The 20,602-nt window shown below is 50.1% G+C and overlaps 5 protein-coding genes across 5 annotated transcripts; 2 read left to right on the top strand and 3 right to left on the bottom strand.

Annotated features, from left to right (window-relative positions):
- Positions 1-2,547: 2,547 nt before the first annotated feature.
- On the bottom strand, positions 2,548-4,150 carry GGS23DRAFT_577395 (NAD(P)-binding protein). The gene is made up of 3 exons (XM_051516919.1): positions 3,553-4,150; positions 3,383-3,498; positions 2,548-3,315 (listed from the first exon to the last, which is right to left on the bottom strand). The coding sequence occupies exons 1-3, from the start codon at positions 4,000-4,002 to the stop codon at positions 3,144-3,146; spliced, it is 738 nt and encodes a 245-aa protein (XP_051369872.1). The 5' UTR covers positions 4,003-4,150; the 3' UTR covers positions 2,548-3,143.
- A 2,807-nt stretch (positions 4,151-6,957) lies between these two features.
- On the top strand, positions 6,958-8,829 carry GGS23DRAFT_577422 (uncharacterized protein). Its single transcript, XM_051516920.1, has one exon. It carries the CDS (start codon positions 7,299-7,301, stop codon positions 8,529-8,531), a length of 1,233 nt encoding a protein of 410 aa, XP_051369873.1. The 5' UTR covers positions 6,958-7,298; the 3' UTR covers positions 8,532-8,829.
- Positions 8,830-13,746: 4,917 nt separating this feature from the next.
- Positions 13,747-14,445, top strand: GGS23DRAFT_156600 (uncharacterized protein). Its single transcript, XM_051511391.1, has 3 exons — positions 13,747-13,992; positions 14,079-14,158; positions 14,238-14,445. The coding sequence occupies exons 1-3, from the start codon at positions 13,861-13,863 to the stop codon at positions 14,401-14,403; spliced, it is 378 nt and encodes a 125-aa protein (XP_051369874.1). The 5' UTR covers positions 13,747-13,860; the 3' UTR covers positions 14,404-14,445.
- GGS23DRAFT_577430 (O-methyltransferase-domain-containing protein) lies at positions 13,769-15,986 on the bottom strand. The gene is made up of 2 exons (XM_051516921.1): positions 14,692-15,986; positions 13,769-14,495 (listed from the first exon to the last, which is right to left on the bottom strand). The coding sequence occupies exons 1-2, from the start codon at positions 15,862-15,864 to the stop codon at positions 14,487-14,489; spliced, it is 1,182 nt and encodes a 393-aa protein (XP_051369875.1). The 5' UTR covers positions 15,865-15,986; the 3' UTR covers positions 13,769-14,486.
- A 1,000-nt stretch (positions 15,987-16,986) lies between these two features.
- Positions 16,987-18,590, bottom strand: GGS23DRAFT_606378 (MFS general substrate transporter; the record flags this gene model as incomplete). Its single annotated transcript, XM_051519899.1, has 3 exons — positions 16,987-17,833; positions 17,896-17,986; positions 18,053-18,590. 3 exons carry the CDS (start codon positions 18,588-18,590, stop codon positions 16,987-16,989), a joined length of 1,476 nt encoding a protein of 491 aa, XP_051369876.1.
- Positions 18,591-20,602: the final 2,012 nt, after the last annotated feature.

Below are 20,602 nucleotides of genomic sequence, written 5' to 3' on the forward strand. Positions count from 1 at the left end.
CTTCCTTAAAAGATTACTTTTCGTCCTTGGAAGTTTCCTCTTCCCTTTTTTTTTCTCTAACGTCCTTTATTTTTATATTTAATTCTTATTTAAAAGCGATAACGGGCGAGGCTACGTTAGGTATTACGATCGATAGGCCGGCGGAGGCGTTACTTACGCCGGTTAAAGTAATAAAAGGGCTAGTAAGTATAGAGCTAAGGGCGGGTACGGTAAAGGCGGTCGATGGTCCGGTAGCCGAAGGACTTACGCTTAGCTAGGTAAACTAACCGGAGTTAGCTACGCTTCGTTACGATTTTACGGTTTCGGGAACCGCGGGTATTTACTCCTTATTCTAATAAAGAATTAGGAGTTCTTTTATTATCGTAACGAACTTAAGGGCCTATAAGTAACGTTAACGAGTATTAAATAACGCCGAATAAAGCTTATATATTAATAAAACCTTCGATACGAGCGATAATAAGATAGGTAGCCGGTAAGATTAAAGCGTCGGCCTTATATAATATTAGCTCTAGATCTCGACGTACGGAGGTAAGAATACCTATAAAGGTACGTAGGCGTAGCTAGATAAATAGCGGTAATAACGGCCGGTACTTTAAAAAGAATCGAAGTACTTTTTAGTGGATTTATTTTAGGCCGTATTACGTATATAGCTTAAGTAAGGAACTATACGGCGAGTTTTATACTTTCGATTACGGATAACCGAGGTAGTTCTTAAGGCGACGGTAATAAAAGCGGAAACGGTCGCCGCGACGGGGGTATTAAACGGAACCGCCGGAACGGCCGGGCTAAAGAAAGTAACGGAAGCGGTAGTAATTCCGGAAACCGAAGAAGCGTTACGGCTTCGTTCTTATTCTCGTTCTCGTCCTACGATATTATTACGGGTCGGTATAATAATAATAACGATCGCCTAGGTTATGCGAATAACGGCGATATTATTAAAGAACGTAACCTAATATACGCGAATTTAGGTTCGGATTTTACGCGAAAGAACCTTACGAGTAATTAATATAACCGGGCGGTCGCCTTTTTCGATTACTTCCTCGTATAAAAAGAGGAAGTCTTCCTCGGAAGATTCCTTCTTAAAGAATTCGTCGGTAGAAACCTTAATAGCTCGAGATACGGTACTTTAAAAGGCGTAAGTAATTAAGGCTTAGGTATATTATACTAAGGCGTTAGGTACGATTATATCGACGTTATCTTTATCGATAAAGGGATCCTTAAGGGGCTAAGCGACGACTAAGGCCCCGGACCCGGGAGTAAAGGGTATCCTTCCGCGGCGAATAGGGCTACCGGCCGAAGCTTTAACGCTACCCTTCGTACGAATACGGGAAATAGGTTAGGAGCTCGCGGCGGAAAGGCCGAATATCCTTTACTCTAACGAAGCTACGGTACTTTAAAGCGTTAGTATTATCTTACGAAGCTTTTAAGTATCGGATATATTAAGAGATTATTAATTACGGTACTATATTACTACCGGTAAATAACGAGTAAATAATAAACGGATTATTTCGAATAACCTCTTATTTATTAATATAAAATAACTAACGGTTACTTTATTATCCTAGGATACTTTAATATTAAGAGTAATATATTAATCGTAAATAATAATCTTTACCGTAATAAGCTAGGTTATTATCCTACGGTTATTTAATAAAAGTATATTACGATTCGTATAATACGCGAGTTACGCTTTACGTAAATTACGGAAGAAGCGGACTTACCTTGCGATAATAAATTAACGAAGCTTTATTAGTTATATTAGCTTACGATCGCGTAATTAATAGAATTATTTAATTATAGTTAGGGATATATATCTATAATAAATAACCTAGGGAAGAAAGGAAGAGAGAGAGATACGTTTAATTCGAAAGCGAGAAATCCTAGATATATTTATACTTAACCGCCTTCGTAAGAGAAACGGTAGAATCGGTTAATATAGGTAACGCGCGCGAGCGCGCGCGATAGTAATAAAGGAGATTAAATCTTAGTATTAATACGAAAGGTATTACTACTACTACTATATTACCTATATAACTAACTACCGCTTAATCGAAAGCGAGTAATTATACGAATAATTATACGAGTAATTATTTTCATTTATAATAAACTATAAAGTATTAAGTAGGGGATACGAAAAGTATATAACTTAAGAGAAAATACTACTAGTAATAAACCGGAGTATATACGGATAAGGGGATATAAGGGAGCCCGAAATAAGGTACCTAGTAATCGATTAACCTTAACGAAACATAACGAGACTAAGGAATAACCCCTTGGGCTACTATCGTAAGCAAAGGACTATAATTAACCTTACTATCGTAAGCTTAACTAAGGGGTATATTACGTAAGTATATACCCCTAATAAGAACTACTTAGCTTACTTAAGCTAGCTAAGTACTACTATATATACCTATAGATCGCTTTATACTCTTTAATAGCTTTCCTTCTTTTCTAGTTAGTTAATATATACCTTCTTACCCTCATTCTATTACTCTCTTTGCGAATAACCTATTAACCTAAGCTTAGCTCTCGCTAGCTACGTAACACATGTTTAAAGTCCTATAACGCTGGTTCCAAACTGGTGAAGGCAAGAGTCGTAATCGCATTCGAACATTCCTTGACCGGAGGTCTTCCGCATGTAAGCTCGCGTTTAACACCGGTTCTAGTAGTGAGTTCCATCTCTCTTTTCGGTTACACAGAGCCTTCGGGTGTCTATGGAAGAGTGGTGATATTCGATATGGGCTAAGATAAATACAGGTTGAAGCTGAGCGAATTTGACATGTGGCGGGTTTGTCTTGTCCTTCTCTTTCTCTTGGACCATGTAGGAGCTATGGTCCCCGGTTACGCGTCTATATCGGTCTCGAGGAAGGCCTCTGGTCCTTCGTATCTACAGACGATCTCCTCACATAGGGGTTGTCGGTGGCAAGGGAGTCAACTGTCTTGTCGTATGGCTCTCGTGAGGTGAGTGCAGACGTGACAATGCCCGCCTTTGATCCTGTTACGGACCTGGAGGCATGCGATTTGAGGTCGTCACTGCTAAGCGCCGTCAGGGTACCCCAAAGGCGCTTGTCGCTCGAGCCAATATCCCCTAGCATATATAACGACCCGTCGATTCCAAGATGCAATAGTGACGGTATCGTGATCTACCACGGGAGTTCCTCTCCATCGTAGTTCCAGAATCTGCCACCTGTGGCTTCCTTAGTTGACTCGCTGATCAACTTGAATATCCCGTCGCAGGAGTCATCGACCGTTACAAATGCCTTCTCTAGACCCAACGCTTGCGCGCTTCGGTTGCCCATATCGGTCTGGACGAATCTAGGATAGAAATTAGCCAACGTATGCTCCTGGCATATTATCGAGAGAGAGGTGATAATCGACTCACCCCGGGTGGATCACAAAGGAGTTGACCTTTTCTTCTTCATTATTGATCCTGACTGCGATCCAGTGCCCCGCGGCCTTCGTCGGGCCGTACAGCGCATTAGGAATGTTGACTTGGTTCTGGAAAGGTGTTAGCTCGATTTGGTAGCTCGGGGTAGAACGCGATGCGCCTACCTTGAGGCTTGCCGCCGCAGTGCCCATTGTCACAAATTTCGGGTTTGCGGCCTTCCTCAGCAGCGGGATCGTAGCTTGGAACAACCGTATCCCGCCATAAAAGTTAACGTCCACGTGGCGCTGTAGCTGCTCGATGGAGACGTCTGCGACTGTCGCGAGCCCGTCTACTATACCGGAGTTCGCGATGACGATGTCCAAGTGGTCGATGCCTTGGTCCTGGAGCTTTTTGACCGCCTCCAGGGCGTCCGAGTCGCTTGTAGCTTCGACCTTCACGACGATAAGCCTACTGCCAGCGGCCTTTGGCAGATTGTCAAGCTCCTTGGAGCTGGCGTGCTCTGGGTCGCGGTTGGCGGCAATCACAGTGTGGTCTGGCTGTGCTAGGTAGCGTTGGAGGAGGCCCTTGCCCAAGCCTCTGTTGGCGCCGCTGATCAAGACAATGGTGGAAGCCATGACTACTGCTTCCGCTGCTTCTTTACTGCTTCTGGTGATACTTCGTGGCCGTTTTTTTTCGTATGCTTCCTTGTAGCCGGCGGTGGTGCGCAGCCGGTGCTCTTATAAGTGGACCTTCCCTCGGTTACAAGACCAAGCAACCTCCTCAGTACACCCCATGTAATAATGCCCATGTCCTTCGCTGACAATTCCATCGCGGACTAGCGGCGCTACCTTAAAGTCCGTCGGGGTTGAGGATAGCGTTCAAAAAGGGTATAATGGCGACAATCTCTCCGATTGGCCGTCGAGATTCTCCACGAAGGGGCTCGCTTGCCAAGGCACCGCGCTGGAGAGAGTGGCACGCCATACCGCGGCCCTGGCAGCTCCATAAAGACTTATTTATAGTTACGCCTCGTGTTGCCGACTTGAGCTGGAAACTGAACCAACAGGGAACCGATGGAAAATCCCTATGCTCCGGGCCACCGTTGCTGTTACCTAGCAATCGGTCAAGAACGAGTTCGAGGCCAACCGCTTAACTAATGCTGAGAGATGGAGCCTGGAAAGAAGGGAGGAAGTCTACTCGGTCCCACCGAACCAGCTCGTCAACGAGCTATTACTGGACTGCGAATTATTACCCACTCCGTCGTCTGTACCTACGAATAAGCAGTTTCGCCGGGTTTCCACAGGGTGATAACATATCGGCACTTGTCGGCGATGAACTTCTTAAGGAGATCTCGTCTGCGTGAACAGGAGGTGTATTAGTGGTAATATTGAGGATGGGATGGATAGATTACGCGAGAGAAATGTCTAGATCGAGAGACATTGTTGAGTAAGCCTATATTCTCTGGTAAGCCTCGGGCCCTCGCTGTCTACAAGCAGGTCACGGCGGAGGAATTCAGGAGCAGCGTACCGTGCGCGGCGGATATCTTCCACCGAAGGGTTCTGGCAATAACATGGCTACAAAGCACAGGTCTATTACCTAAATCATCGAAGGCAATTTTTTTTCCCTTCTGTAAGTACAATTAAGGCACCAATCTACACGCACGAGGGCGCAGCCTAGTTTCGCCGGAGGAACGCTATTTACCGCCATTTTATACCGTACTCGGACGCTATTAGCCCAGGAGGCCTTCAGTGCCAGAATAGGAAGGATACCCTAGACAATACGCCGCTGAAGCTTCTCTAGCGAGGAGAGAATGAGGCTTTTGTTCTGGTGCCCAGGTGCGCGCCCGTGAACTTGTAAGCAGATGCGTAATTCGGCCATAATCAGCAATAGAAGCGGTCGGTAAACGATATAAGCAAGAATTAGCTCTCTTCTGTGACATAACATTGTTATACGATACTTTAAAGCGAAAATAGGTCAGCAGGGGTCAAGCCACAAGGGCCAAAAAATGGGACAACCTCATATAATCGTCATCTAACAAAACCCGTGACACCCATTTCGCCTTTTACTATATCGTGTCGTGTCAGAGTGCTTATAATTTTATCAGGCGAAAGGGGCCAGCACTTGCAGTCGATGGAGTTGTATTCCCGGAGTTTACCATGACGCCGAATAAGTAGGTGGATATCAGCGTTATATTCTGTCAAGCCATCACTCTTTTCTAGCAAGCTTTTGCTACGTTTCGGGAAGTTCTCGTTTGTTCTGTCGTGTTTAGGCCTAGTAGCTTTGATGATATGGCTAGACATGCTGAGAATGGTTGTACAACCTGAAGTGGGAGGTGTAACACAGTGGCTTATGTGTACATGGAGATCAATCTGAATAGGATGACTCTACACTTTGCTTGTTGGAAGCAATGCTAACACAACGTCCTACTACTATCCCGGTGCTGAAAACAACTCTTTGGCTCAGCCTAACTCGGCCACACTACCGCTATCTGTGTGAGTCATGGCGCTAATACCGAGCCTGGCACAGCTACCTAACGGCTAACGCCAGTCGGGATGATGCGTAATAGTAAGTACTAAATTGAGGTTATTGTTGATGAAGAACGACGAGGCCGTCGAGGGGAGAGGCTCCAGTGTCGGGTGGAAATGGGAGTGGCGACAAAGGGTGACGATAAGGGGTGGTGACAATATGTTAACTAACATCCTACAACTTCAGTTGTTGCGCTCCCTACCTGGTGGAATATACGGGTACGTGACAAGACCTGAGGCAGGCCTTGTAGATGGTTAGATCCAGAGCATGGCCACTCTGGCATCCGACATCAATACCTATGTTAACGCCGCAGGGTTGTTTTTGTTGGCCAGACTTTTGCCATAAATGGAAGTCCGGCCTACCCTACATTGCCTTGTGGGAATTGGATGGCGCTTGTTGGCCGTGTTCTTTTCTCTATCGGGTGGTGCAAACTGACCTGTCTTGAAATTAGGGCGATGTCGTTATTCACGAAGACCAGCTAGTAGGCATAGTTATAAGTTTATTGCTTCCAACGAGAGAAATAATAACGTTTCACTGAGCCGCGCGGCGAGATGAGGCCTTGTCTGTAGCTATTAACAATGACGGATAGCCAGGCCAATAACGACCACACGAGCTCCCCTCGACACCTATCGGTTCCAGAAAGGGGTTATGTCAACTCGGGAGGAGGAGGCGGTGGCTGTTGTTCGAGGAGTCGTCGGTAGCTGGACTACGGAGCCTTCAGATGTTGCCGGCCTGGCAGGCCTTAGTCCCCTAGGTTGGCGTCCATTCTCTCTTCCCGAGTTCTCTTGTATTCCCCACCTAGATAGCTACCTACAGGTAGGTAGATAGGCGGTACAGTCTGGCCGGTCACTATTGTACCGATACCCCCTGGATTTGCGTGTCCATAGCGGGGTCTACACGGCGTAGGTACGTATCGGAAACGGGGGAGGAGTCTTGCAGCTGCATGCATCAGACATGCAGCTTCCATGCGTTAGACCTGCAGCTTCCGTGCATCAGACCTGCAGCTTCCGTGCCTTAGACATGTAGCTTCCGTGCCTCGGACATACCTACCTACATGACTGCACCACGTCTTCATTCCCGTCCTGGGCATTCCCGTCCTGGGCATTCCCGTCCTGGGCATTCCCGTCCTGGGAATACAGGTCAATCCAACAGAATAGGAGCTGAACGCATGCCGAGCCATCTACAACAGACGACGACAAGACGAATACCTATATAAAGGGCTCAAATCTCCCTCTTCCGTCCTTCTTGCTGAACTCGCAACCACGCATATCACACTCGCCAGATCGCACAGTCACAAGAGACTGAGACAAATACAACGCCTATCCTCTCACGCCCAGTAGCCAACCCGTCATTTGCTCCTCTCGATTACACGCTTTGCCCGTCCATCCCCTCGCCCTCACAAGAAACCATGCAGCCTTCACAACCCGCCGCCGCCGTTCCCTTCACAATCGACGGCGTCCAGCCAGGCATGCTCGCCTTCCCCGACTCGCCGGACCTGTACCGCATTCGTCTCCAGCCCGCGCAGGCCGCCGCGGCCGGGACGGCCATCAAGTACCTGGTCGCCCCGAACTCGAGCAAGGTCTTCACCGGGCCCGACGCTCACATCCGCCGCTACGACAACCTCGCTTTCGACAAGGTCCCTCCCGGCGACTGGGTCGTCGGCCGGCTCGTCGTTGCCGAGGAAGGTGGTGATGACAGCCGGGGGGGCAAGCTCCGGCTCGCATCGACCGAGGCCGATGCCGTCGATGCGCTTGAGGGCCTAGGACTGTACAGCGCCGGACCCGCCTGGTGCAGCACGGCCGTCGAGGAGGGGGACTGCCAGGACGCTCCGGACAGCCCGCGCTGGACCACCGTAGTCGACGCAGCCGGGAAGGAGATCAGCGTCCCCAAGCCCACTGACCTTCAGTGCATGGGCTACGTCTCCGCGTCCATCATCGCCGCGCCCACCCGAGATGTGACGGATGCGAAGGAGGTAGTCCGCGTGTCAGACTGGTTGCCCGGCCACTGGGTTGGCATCCGGAACGAAGCCCGCACCTACGAGATCATCCAGTCGCGCGACCCCGGGCTGGCGCCGCGCTTCCTGGGGCACATCACCGAGAACCGCTCGCGGGTGGTCGGGTTTCTGCTCGAGCGCATCCCCGACGCTCGCGAGGCCGGCCCTGCCGACTTGGAGAAGTGCAAGACCGCCCTAGCGCGGCTGCACGCCCTCGGCATCGCGAAGGGGCAGTTGAGCCGACACTCGTTCCTCGTGCGGCACGACGGGTCTGTTCTGATCCAGGGGCCCTTCACCGGTCCTCCCGAGGAGGTTGGCGACATAAGCGAGGCCATGAAGACGGAGATGGAGAGCCTCGAGAAAGTCCTCGCCCTGAGCCCGTCCACATTTGAGGCCCAGTCGGCGAGGATGCGCAGTCTGATCGACCCCCAGAGGATAGAGCTGCTGGGCGAGTTTGAGAAGGCGCATGGGTTTGTGGTGCCTTTTGTGTACTGGCAGGAGTCTCGCGAGGGCGGCGGGCGTATCACACTTACGGTCGAACAGCACGGGGTGTTGGCAAAGGAGTGTCGGGAGAATGGGTTCCGCTGGACGAAAGAGCTTCAGGAGCAAGCGGAAAGGCGGTTCGGGCCCTCCGTAGAGGCCGTCTGAGGATTTGAGGTTCGGTTGTTTGGAAAGTGCGAGGACCGGTTGGAGGCGTAGGAGGACATGGGTTTTTTTATTTGGGAAGAAATAAATTTGTGATTGTCGTCCGATTAGTCTCCTTTCCGGCTATAGTTGTATCTAATAACATGGCTTACAAAGTTGACCAAAGGTTAAGGTAGGCTGAAATTCATGGAAAATTTAGTCAATCTAGTCAATTCAGAAATCTTTTCTAGTAGTTTGTATATACACTTGGCATTATAGCCCCTATTTCGCGTGCATTGGGAATGGGATTTCTTGCAGCTCCAGCAACCACTCCAGCCTGCTTCACAGAAGGCCTCGTAAAGTACTCCCCATTTAGCACCATACGCATCTGATCACCAATGTATTCAGGTCACTCTGCATGGCAAGTCAAAGTCTGCCGGTCTTGTGAAGTTTCTTCGGTTTGTCGGTGGTGGCTGCTTCGGCTCCGGAGATGCCCGAAACAATAGTGGGCGAGTCTCTTCATCGTCGATGACCTTTTACGCGAGCTAACAGCCTCCAAGCACCCGCGGGAGGGAAGAAAGCAGGGACGGCAGACCCCCGACCTCATTTCGAGGGCAAGAAGATAGGCATGACGAGGGCACGATTTATTCGACTCAAGGGCAGGCGCTTGCTTCTATGTGGGCAGATTCCACCTCAACCCTAGGCCGACAAGAGCTGTCCGCATCATCCAGCACAGGCCCAATTGCTACTCAAGTCGACCTCAATGATAACCAAGTACAGCATCGCACGTAGGTTAAAGAGATATAGTAAGCGGCACTACTACGGAGTACCCTGATCCGGCGCCAACATTAAAGCGATAATATGTTCTTCTTCCTGACGGGAGAGAGGCTTTACTCTGTACCCCTTTAGAACCCTAAGAGGATCCTCTGTTTCGGTACCGGAACCTATCCCTAGGCAGTATAAGTTAACCTCTTTTCTTGACCTCTACAGTATATAATACCACAAAGCCAGGAAAATAGCCTAGAGATTTCGCTCGTCGGAGGTCATGAACGTGGATTTGGATCCGATCTCGCGAAATGTACTACCGAACTACGGCATTAAAAGGGACGATATGGGGAAATACCCGCGGAGTCCTTGCTATTATAACTACGTCTTTATCCGTAACGTTAGAGATGTACGTTAGTAGACGAGATTCTATAGCAACCTAAGAATAACCCTCCGGGAGAACAGGCTAATCGAACTCGTTAATGTCTATCCACACGACCTGAGCAACCATCTCAGAAGACTCAGGGCTGCCCCGGGATGGGACGCTTGCGAAGTGGTTGATTGACCCGGTTTTCGCATGTACTAAGAAGCCTTAGGCAGCAGTAGGAAAAGCCGACAAATCGATTCCTCGAAACCACAACCGGACCAGAGTGAAAGAACTTGACTCCATAGCACTCTCTGCTTAGGCTACACGAGTAGCAAGTGTCAGGCAATTCGTAGAATGCTAGCTGAGGGCTCAGGACCGTGGCCACCTCTTCAGAGGTAATATCATCTCCTTAACTAGCTACCCTAGTTCTTTAATTAAGAAGGCAGCCGAGCTAATTACCACGAGTTCTTTAATTAAGTTAACATTTTTCAATTAAGCTTGTTATCGCGAGCTTAGTTAAGGGGTATATTACATAAAGAGCTACCTATATATTGCAGTAGTACGGTAAAACTAGGCTATGTGGCCTTTTAGATAAGTAAGTTAGGCTACCCCTCCACGAGCTACCCCTCCACGAGCTACCTAAATTAAGCATTACCTAGTAATTATTACGTTAATAATTAAAGTTATTTATATTATTAAAATTAATTAAAACCTTTTAATTCCGGCGTTATAACCTCGATATAATCCTCCGCTTACGATGCTTCGTTTTTAGGCGTTCCTAGCGCCGTTTTAGCCTCTCTAGGTACCTTCTCGTCGCTTACCTCGTCCTTATATACTACCCTACCTCTTAACGACCTTTTTACCTACCGTATATCCGCTATACGAACGAAGCGCTCCCCTAGCGCTACGCATACCTTCTTACGCGTCTTAATAATGGCCTTATCGTTTTTAGCGGTCTTATATTAAAGCTAGGTTATAAAAGTCGCGATCGTATTAACCTACCGGTCGAAGGTATCGTTAATTTTCCGAATAAATAATCGCTACGATACGGCCTTAGCCTTAGAATTAATAGGAATAAATCGTTAAGTAACGTTTCGTAATACCTAGCCGTTTAAGGATATATTAACGTATTCTAGAGCTAATAACGTTAAAAAATTAGGTATTTTTAGCCTTTCGATAACCTCCGATACCTCCGATCGTTTCGGCCGAGATCTAGGAATATCCTTATCCTTTATAACTACGAATCTCGACGATAACGGCTTCTCGCGGTTTCTAGGATAAATCCTAAAGGTTTTCTAAGCTCCTTTAATAATTCGAAAAGTTATTATATCGACCTTAGCTTATCGGTATACCTTTAATATATCGATCTTAATAAGGTATAGGTTTAGATTCGTACTTTAGCTTTTCTTAAGGAGGCTTTTAAGCCGTTTTTTTAATAACCCCAATATTCCGATATTTAAAACCTATACGACGTAACTATAGTAAGGCTAGTAAAAAACGAACTATATTTTATTTTAAAGATAACGCGTAAGAAAGGCGTCGTAGGTATACGATTTATAGCCGTCGTAAATTAAGACGACTTATTTATTACCGAAACGGACCCGAATATAAGAAATAAAGATACCTTCGAGCTAACTTAACGCGATATTATTATTAATTTATCCTTTAGGTAACGCTTAAAACCGTTAATCCTCCTAAAGATCGTAAGAATCGTTAGGAAATTATTAAGCCTAAACGTCGATACCCTTAAAAAGTACTAAGAAAGGAAAAGGCTTTCCGCCGAAGCTTATATATTTAAAAGTAATAATTTATTAACCTTTTTCGACGCCTTTCTTAAGTATTATATAGATATCGGCTTTAGAAATTACCTAATGGTTACCGGTAACGCCTTATGCGATACCTATCTCGTCGGCGTTAAAGAAGCGCTTAGGAGGAATAGCTAATAATTCGGAAGCTTTTAATCGGTCGAAAAAGAGGTTAATATTTACCGCCGTAACGTCCTTAATCCGCTTATAATCGACGATCTTAGCCTTAAAAGCCTTAACCTCTAGGTTTCGATCTAAAAAACGATAATATTAATACTTCCTTAGCTTTTTAGAACCGTCGTTAGCGTTTAATAAGCGGTTAATTATAAGCTTAAATTAAATAAAGGCTAACGCGAAGCTTAACTTAACTTACGAAATAACTTAATAAATTAATTTAGCTTCTAAGATCGGTAATAAAGCTTACCGATTCTTATTTAGTTCTTATCTTATTAGTTTATTAGCGAAACGGCGCGTTAGGTAGGAACGAGAGACGCTATATCGAAGGGTAGCTTTTCGGATATTAGTACCGCATATAATCTCCCGAATAGCGGCTTTTATACGGATTTACGTTTCCTTTAAAGATATTATCTTAATTAATAAGAAATTAGGAAGAGATTAATAGCTAAAGGAATTACTAAAGATTAAAATTAACCGAGAAATTATAGGTTATTTAAGTAAGGGCGTCGCGTTAAAAGGCGCGTTCGTAGGTCCTAACGCGGTAGTCCGTGAAGGGGTGGCTCGTGGAGGGGTGCCCTAGCTTACTTATATGGGTCTCGCACCTAGATTTTCATAGATCAGACTTAGACCTGTAGGCATCACGACCTATAATTTACTCGTTTTATAATATGCCTTCAATCGCTATTTAGCCTTCCCATTCCTCATTCCTCTCCCAGCTGCCGTTTTAGTTGGCCAAGCAACTGACTACAGCTGTTCACAGCTGTCATCCAGTTCAATCGGCACTGGGCCAGCTGTTGGCAGTTGGGTAGCCATTACCATACGGGTCTCTAATAGCGTGCCCACGCTGCTCCTGTTCAGTATCTAACCCTTTAACCTTATTCCGGTATAGTAACTACATATTAAACGTAATAAGAAGGTACGAGCGTATAACTAGTTAATTGTATATATTATACGTACTAACTATACCCCTTCCTACCCCGGGGTTCACCTATCCCAAAAATCGTTTTTTTCCCTTATGTAGATATGGACCTCCGTACTTGGGTTCCCCTCGAGTCCGCAGGGCTATGCGGCAGATGGCAAAAACACCAAAGCAGGCCATCCGGATATCCCTGAGGCAATCCTCCCAGATATCCTCGGAGACGATCACCTGGATGAATAAAGGGGAAAAAAAAAAAAACTTTTCGCTGAGAATACGTCAGCCTACGAGGGCGAATGTATGTGTTTCTTGTCATTCCCATGCTCCGATGTCGGAACGGAAATTCGACATGATAATATTCCTACGACTGGGATCTCCTTGCCATCTGCCCCGTCGCCTATTGCGTGGGAGTTCCCTCGGGCGCTAGTACAGGCTTATACACGTAGGTGTAAGTAGGATCCCCTACCAGAACCAGCATTGGACTGAAATAGATACTAGGATCGAAGATAAGGAGGAATGCTCGAAAAGATATCTCGGAGATCCCAATTTACCGGAGGGGGGGGTCAAGGCAACGCTAGCTGCCTGAAGTGAATGCTATACTTAATACTATCTGAGATTTGTTCGCAACCTAGGCGTTTGCCTCATGGACGTCGCTAGTTTGGGGATGCCACAGAACTACTACTTGGCTCGTCAGACAAGAACGATTTAGTCTGACCGTTGTCAAGAGTAGAATCGGCTCAAGGGGGGACACAAGACCAAGAACCGCTTCGTCGATATCGAACACTAGACACCTCGACAGTTCTAACAGTGCCTGTGTATCGTCCCACGGGACCGCTCGGACTAGATCTGAGGTTGTCATTTGTGATTAGTGATTAGCATTTCCACCGGGACTAGCGGCGGAGGTGAATAGCGTCATAACTGGGAGGGGATCCATTTCTAGATCCGCGCGATCCGTCCAAGACCGTTAGGTCAGCCGACTCCATTACTTGGGTTTGCATCTAGCGCGACTCGATTCTGTAGCAAGCCGTTTCCCTTCCCACCGTGCCCACGCGGTCTCGTCGTATCTGTTCCGCCGCACCTAGTGCTAGTCTGCTTTGCTTTGTAATCCGGTGTAATAACGTATCCGGGCGTGTAATCAAGTCTCCGCCCCACATCACCGGGATGGCCGCCGTCAACTTCGCGATTTCGAGTGTATAAGGCACCGGAAGGTTCCCCCGAGTGGCTTGGGGGAGGGTCTGGGTACTTATAGACGCGACCGCTTACCTGTTACACGCATGCGCCCCGGTTCCTGAGGGTGCGCCCTCACCTGGCCCCATATCTAATATGCCTGCCCGCTTAAATAAAGGGGGAGAGGGGGCAACGCACGTGAACTGGGCGACATCTCGTTTCTGCTTCCGTCCTATTAGTAGTCTACTCGGCTGGCGTGTCTTCGTGGCGACTCTCACCTTTGCTCAGGTACAACTCTATCAACCCTACTCCCAACGACTCGACCGGCTCCCCGAGAATCCGCACTTAGTCCTGCCTTACATTGAAGCACCCAGTGCGTGCGGGCATCGCCCCGGAACACGGAGTGGTACGGCCTGTCGTCTCCCAGCATTCGCCAAATTCGGGACATAGAAAGGTAGGCAACCCCTGTGGAACCCCGCATAAGTGCTACTCGTCATTACCGCGTTATTTCCTACCCAGATATACATAAATAGGGGAAGGGGAACCGCTAAAGAGGTCGGCATATACCCGCGAGCGACCGAGTTTCATTCTAAAGGTCTATACGAAAGCCTCGTGCCGAAGCGAATCTACCTATACAACGTTATAGGCACTGTCCCTCAACCAATATCCGCCAACTGTAACCGATTGGCAGTATATTAGGTACCTATCCATCGCTCTCTATTTTCACCATGTTATATATACCTAGATCTAGTCGTTGCTGGAGAAAGGTTGAAAGACATGTTTCATCGCTCGTCAGTGCGTTCCTTCGCTCCCCTGTTTTTATAATCGACCTCGCACTTTCACATCCCCTTCCTTCATCAACGTGATATGCATACTCGAGAACGGCGACAATGGCGAGTGGCGTATCCCTGTGATCTTCAGCCTCGGGTCCGCCTTCTCGAACAGAGCCTCCCACTGACGCAAGCTTCTCTCGCCCCCGCCGAACAGCGTGAACATCAGCAAGTCCTGCGTCCTGATGAGCTGCTCCATGTGGTTCGGGATGTCCCCGCTGCGGTCGGGGAGGACGCGCTCCATGACGAAGAGCTGGGCGGCGTGCTCCTCCATCCCGGGGACGAGGTTCCGGAGTATCCTCACGCAGTCCCCGTCCTGCCAGTCGTGCAATATCCGGCTCAGGAGGTAGGCCTTGGGCCGTAGGTGCGGTGGTTGGGGATGGAAGAAGTCGTGGACTTGGAATTGGATGCGATCTGCTGCCCCGTGCTGCCTGATATTCTCGATCGCCAGACCCCTGTTCGTTTCTTGGTCCTGGATCACAAAGTTCAGGCCCGAGGGGACCGCGTTCAGGATACTGACTTCTATGTGGCCGTTGCCGCCTCCCACGTCGACCACCAGACCATCGCCCAGACCCGCCCAGTCAAAGCCGGTAACGAACGGCCCTAGCGAATTCCCCGAGTGACTGGCGAAGAGCGCCTTCATAGCCGAGCTGAATTTCTCCATACCCCTATTTTCGGGGTCCTCCTCTTGGAGAGCGCTCCAGAAGTCCCGGCCCTTCGAATCGGCCAAGGAGACGGGGACTTGAACGTGTCCAGGAGGAGGGGAATCTTGCCAGATCCTTAACGCCTCCGGTATCCTCCACGCGCCGCTGCTCATCAGATACCCCAAGCGCATCCGGGTCCAGGCCGACAGCGACGGGATCGCAGCCGAGATGGAGGTGTGGGCGACGTACCCTTCGCGAGGTTCGTAGAAAATGCCCATGAGATAGGCAAACCTCAGCTGCTGCCGCAGCAGCCTCGGATTCGCCCCCACTCTTGCCGCTAGGTCGTCTATGCTGATGGGAGTGTCCAGCGGGACCGCCTCGGACACGCCTAGCGCGTCGAGAGTCCGGAAAACGTCGACTTTGCTGACGGCCGGGCCGACGAGGGAAGACAGGATGTCCATGGGCCCTAGGGCCATGTTCAGCATCAGGTTACTCGCGTCTATTAGCGCGGACCTGGCCCTCAAGACCTCGGGGTGCTCGATGGCATCGTGCCAATCCTTGCGGCCCCCCGCCTCAAACGAGGGCTGCTGCAGGCCGTGCTGCTCAAGCTGACGCTGGAGACTGGTCGCGGCCTCGAGAATCGCAGCAGCCTGGGCGACGAGAGAAGGCGTGGGAATCGAGGCCATTGAGCAATCTAAGAGTCTTGGATATCTATCCGCTTGGAATATCGCGAGCAGTGATGGGCGAGAGGAGGTACGATACAAGTAGGAATGACAACCTGGGAGATTTGGGGGGGGGGGGGGGGGACCGTCAGCAGCACGGAACATTCGCCCATCCTCCTACGCAAGGCCGATTCGGAACTAGTATGCAGCGCCAATCCAACATCCATCACTCTGCGATCTGCACGATCCACCGCTCGCTTATCCCTATACAGGCCATGAGTTGGGGACGTATTACTGGAGGGCCAATACAATACACGAGAGCGGAATATGCAGCCTCACGTGATGAATCCGGTCCCAAGGGCTCGTTAATCTACAAAGTCTGTTGATAGCTCAAAATTTAAAATAGCTATGTGGAGCATTCCAGCGTTCGCTTACACGGCTTAGGGATGCCATCACGATGGTAATATTGCAGAAAATCGAAGACTCAGGTAGCATTCTTTACGAGAGCAAAAGACTCAGTTTTGACATGCGAGACGACGCCCAACCTTGTAGGCTTGACTGTCTATTATAAGTCTCAATAATGCTAAACAGCTTATTAAGACTAGCACAGCAACTTAATACTGTGCCGTACTATATGGCAAGGTGGGTGGTTTACAATCTCTTTATAGGTAACCCTGGACAGTTGTGATACACCAGGGTTAGCCGCTACTCGTCCCCGGAAGCAGGGGTAGATACATTGTGCAACAAGAGTTGGTCGCCATCCAAGTAGCCTCGTTAGCCTCGTTATAGATAGTATGTTACCAAGCCTTCGTGGCTTTCCTCTGACGAAGCTAATGGTATCGTGATTAGCTATCTGCCGTATTACTAAACGCCACCAGTGATAATTACTTTACACGAGCCGTTAGTCGACTGTGGATTGGTCGCGCCACTGCTTTGCCTGCCGTTTTCTTGAATCCTACCGTCCACATCCTGGAAGTCTACAGAGGGACACAGAGTAGGCGAAGTGTGCAAAGTGCGTCTGTGAGGACTCTTTAGAATTTCATAGAGGATAAGGCTAAAGCAACATCATGTAAGTAACCATGCCGATGATGATGTCCTAGGCTGAACTGTGCAGCGCGACGCCACTGCAGCAAAACCAAGTAGGTATTAATGCTGGTATTTGTAGCTCGGCGCCCTGTCGTTGAACAGTTCCGGCTCGGGCACGGCCCCCTCCCGCATCTGCCCCTTGAGCGCCTCCCGCGCGTAGTATACGTGTCTGACCACCCACCACAAGCAGAAGGAGATGACGATCGCGCCCAGACTCCAGGCATGTCCCAGAGTGTACGCGGGGGCCATCGTCTGCGGGTAGATCTGGCCCGAGATGATGCCTCCGAGGTTGCCCACGGCCAGGGCCATGCCGAGACTCGCTGCGCGCTTCCCGTCGGGCGCGGTGTTGGTCGAAAGCCAGGCCACGTTGGCGCCGCCCATCATCCAGACGCAGGTGGCGATCAGGAAGCAGGCGAAGTACTTGACGCCGACGCTGAGGTGGTTGCCGCCGAGGAGCATCGCGTAGCCGACCACGCCGAGCGGCGCGCACAGGATGCAGGCCAGGAACCGCCGCGAGAACCGGTCCGACAGGTACCCGCATATCGCGTAGACGATCGAGCCCCAGAAGAAGACGGGGATGCTCAGATACTGCGACTCCTTGACGCTGAAGTTGAAGCCGAAGCGCAAGATGATGGGCAGGAAGACGCTGAAGCCGTACATAACGGTGAGGCACATGACCTGGATGATGGTGTGTAGCCAGGTCTTGACGTCCTTGACGGCCATCATGAATTCGGCGCGCGTGTAGTGTCCCCGTCCTCCGCTGTACGCCTCCGTGATCTCGGCGCGCTTCCTCATTATGGCCCGGTCGTCCTCGTTAAGGAAGTATGCCGTGGTGTACGACGTCGGGATGACAAAGTAACACAGAGCAGCGATAACGATCGTCACGGCGCCCTCGATGATATACAACCTGGCCGTCGCAAATTTAGTATGTTGCTGGCTGATTTGCTCATTTGGCATGCAGAGACTTACCATCGCCATCCCGGATACCCTGCCGTGCCGTCCATAAACAGGATAGCGAACGCGATCAGACCGCTAAATGCGCTGGAGATAGCCGCGGCGACTACACATTCGTATTAGCGTATGGAACCTCCACAGATATTATCCGCCTCATTTTCGCCGTTCTTACTGAAGAGGTAACTGATCCGAAGGCCGATTTCGTCTCTCTTATACCAGTTCGCCAGCATGAGCGTGAGACTAGGCATCAAGAACCCTTCGAACATGCCCATCAACAGGCGGCACGCCGCCAGGTCCCCGAAATTCCTCACGAACCCGTTTCCCAAGCACACCAGGCCCCAGCACATCGCGGCCGACGGAATGACGCGGTTAAAGCCCACCCTCTTCACGATCAGCGCTGCCGGGAATTCGGACAAGATGTAGAGCGGGTAGAAGAGCGAGATGGCCGTGTTGAGCTGGGTGCCGACGAGGTTGATGTCGACGATCATCCCCTGGGTCGCGGCGAAGCCGATGTTGCCGCGGTCGAGGAAGGACACGAGCTGGAGGATGATGAGGATCGGGCAGATGTACATGTCGAGCTTGGCGACGACGCGGGCCTCGCGCCGCTTGAATTCGGGATCGTCGACCGAAGTGGCCGTCTCGATCTGCCGCAGCTGCCCGTCGAGCTCCGGCTTCGCGGACAGGTCGTCCGAGGCGCGATCGGTGGCCATGTTGGCGGAGAGAAGTTACCTATGTGTATGCGCTGGGGCGGGCAAGCGAGGACAGGCACGCCGACGGCACGAGCTGAGGAACCCTGGGCTCGCGAAGAGGAAAGGATCGCGGTGTTTCTTATAGGCAAGGGGCACGCGCAGAGACAGCCGGAGGGAGAGGAGGAGAGTGAGACAAGACAGGGAGGGAGCTACGCCAACGTGCCAGCAGGCCGACCGGGTAATCTATCCTCATGCGACGTCGGCAGCGCCTTGCTCCAATCTGCAGAACATGCCAAGGAACGAAGGCCCGGACTATTCATACCTACCTAGGACATGATTAGGTGGCCCCGTCGCCCCCCAACACTCCTACCCCATGGAGACTGCCCACCCCAGCCCTGCCAGCAAATCTTTGGGCGGTCGCACCCTGTTCTTGGGTCTCGTAGCGGGTTCCGAAGGCTCTTTCTGCCTCTCGCTCTCGAGAAGAGCTCAGTAGGGACTTGAGGACCTGACAGACGCGAGAGGCAGCTGCTACGCGTTGTAAGTTAGCAGCTAGGGACACATATACCGACGTAAGGGTATAGGTGTCTACCTAGGTGGCTGGTGGTTTAGCTCTTCTCCCTCGGGGATCTTCGACCACGAGCCCCGCAAACGAGCCTGTGATGGCACCCAGGTTCCCCCCCATCACCAAGCAGATGTGAGCAGGGATTAACTCCTGCGGCCTAATCCTCTTCCCCAAGCTCGGCAGTCTAGGCACTCTAACCAGCAGTTGTCTGTGAACCTGGGGGAGCCCTAGCTCTTAGCCATATTTCGTTGACAGCGCCGCCACGGTGTCGCCAGGCTGGAAAACCTATGGCATTGTCTGACGCGGCTAGGGTCTTCCTAGCCTAGGCGACGCGCCCTAATGTCCTAGAGTCGTTCAACCCTTTCTCATCGCATCTACTAAGTAAGCTCTTGGATATCCCAGCGCTCTGGCTGCGTCGTTCCATTGGCACGTCGGGACTAGGGTTTCTATCTATATCGGTACACACACATACTTTCGCGTCTATTAGTCGTATACGTCTAAAGGTACCCAAGTATGAAGCATCAAAAGGACCGACAATGCTGGCCCAAAAATTTTTTATTGCACACACGTTCGTACATGCCTACAATGCTCTGCCTACATGACATGCCGACGTATCAGTAGGCGGCAAAGGCTTGTCGGCGCAACATAGCGACTTGCCCGCCTGCCTATATGCCACGGGAACGTAGTAGCGAAAAAAGAAAAGAAAAAAACACCCCCTTCCCACGTACAACGCCTTCTCTCTCGCCTAACGGGAAATCCCCAGGCCACTCTGTGTGGAAAACACGACCTGCTCCCGGGGTGCGCCCCAGACACTTCCCGGTCACCCCCTAGCCATTGCGACAGGCTCCTATTGGCCCCAGCGTCGTGGAGAGAAGGAATGTCGTCTGATGTCGCTCCCTTTCGGTGCCTCTAGCGAGCGCTCCTACTTTTATGGCCGAAGTGGTTCGGGTAGCAGAGCGGATAGGAAGTGTAGGACTTGTGAACCCGACCTGACGGGACGAACACGTGGACATGGGTGCCTTAGGCTTCCCCTTGCCGTTCTTCTTCTCGGCACCCAGATGCCTTTGTACCTACGTTTGTAGCCGTATGCTAGATACCTAGGTACAGATGCCCAAATTAGCTGATCCCCCTTGTGGTCGTCGATAGTTACCAGGTCGTGGTGAGTAGAAGGTAGAAATAGGTATTATTAATACCACGATGCTCCATGTCGCGGGTTGTCTAGCAGTGCGCTGTGGCGATTTTAAGCGTGCATTGAAATACATACAGTTTGTAGATTGAGAGTATCTCAATGCTTCGGACATGTAGTAGCTTGCCTCTCTTCGTTATTCTATTCCTTCCTTCTTCTTTTCCTTCTCTTCTGCGACTACAACGGTCGCATACGTGAAGTAATGAGAGGGGGGAAGGGTTATTCGGTCACGAACGAAGGGCAACGTAACAGTCGGTAGATTTCAGAGTCGTCAAGTAACACCGA

This window comes from Durotheca rogersii (assembly GCF_024521655.1).
Source record: "Durotheca rogersii strain YMJ 92031201 chromosome Unknown GGS23scaffold_19, whole genome shotgun sequence".
Classification (NCBI taxonomy): Eukaryota; Fungi; Ascomycota; class Sordariomycetes; order Xylariales; family Xylariaceae; genus Durotheca; species Durotheca rogersii.

What these genes read in the sequence shown, in the direction of transcription:
- GGS23DRAFT_156600 (XM_051511391.1), top strand. Translation starts at nt 13,861, where the DNA reads ATGCCTGCCCGCTTAAATAAAGGGGGAGAGGGGGCAACGCACGTGAAC. An exon ending in CGACTCTCACCTTTGCTCAG is followed by an intron (nt 13,993 to 14,078) that starts GTACAACTCTAT and finishes TGAAGCACCCAG; the next exon opens with TGCGTGCGGGCATCGCCCCG. An exon ending in CAAATTCGGGACATAGAAAG is followed by an intron (nt 14,159 to 14,237) that starts GTAGGCAACCCC and finishes ATACATAAATAG; the next exon opens with GGGAAGGGGAACCGCTAAAG.
- GGS23DRAFT_577395 (XM_051516919.1), bottom strand. Translation starts at nt 4,002, where the DNA reads ATGGCTTCCACCATTGTCTTGATCAGCGGCGCCAACAGAGGCTTGGGC. An exon ending in CTGCGGCGGCAAGCCTCAAG is followed by an intron (nt 3,499 to 3,552) that starts GTAGGCGCATCG and finishes ACACCTTTCCAG; the next exon opens with AACCAAGTCAACATTCCTAA. An exon ending in TCCTTTGTGATCCACCCGGG is followed by an intron (nt 3,316 to 3,382) that starts GTGAGTCGATTA and finishes TTTCTATCCTAG; the next exon opens with ATTCGTCCAGACCGATATGG.
- GGS23DRAFT_577430 (XM_051516921.1), bottom strand. Translation starts at nt 15,864, where the DNA reads ATGGCCTCGATTCCCACGCCTTCTCTCGTCGCCCAGGCTGCTGCGATT.
- GGS23DRAFT_577422 (XM_051516920.1), top strand. Translation starts at nt 7,299, where the DNA reads ATGCAGCCTTCACAACCCGCCGCCGCCGTTCCCTTCACAATCGACGGC.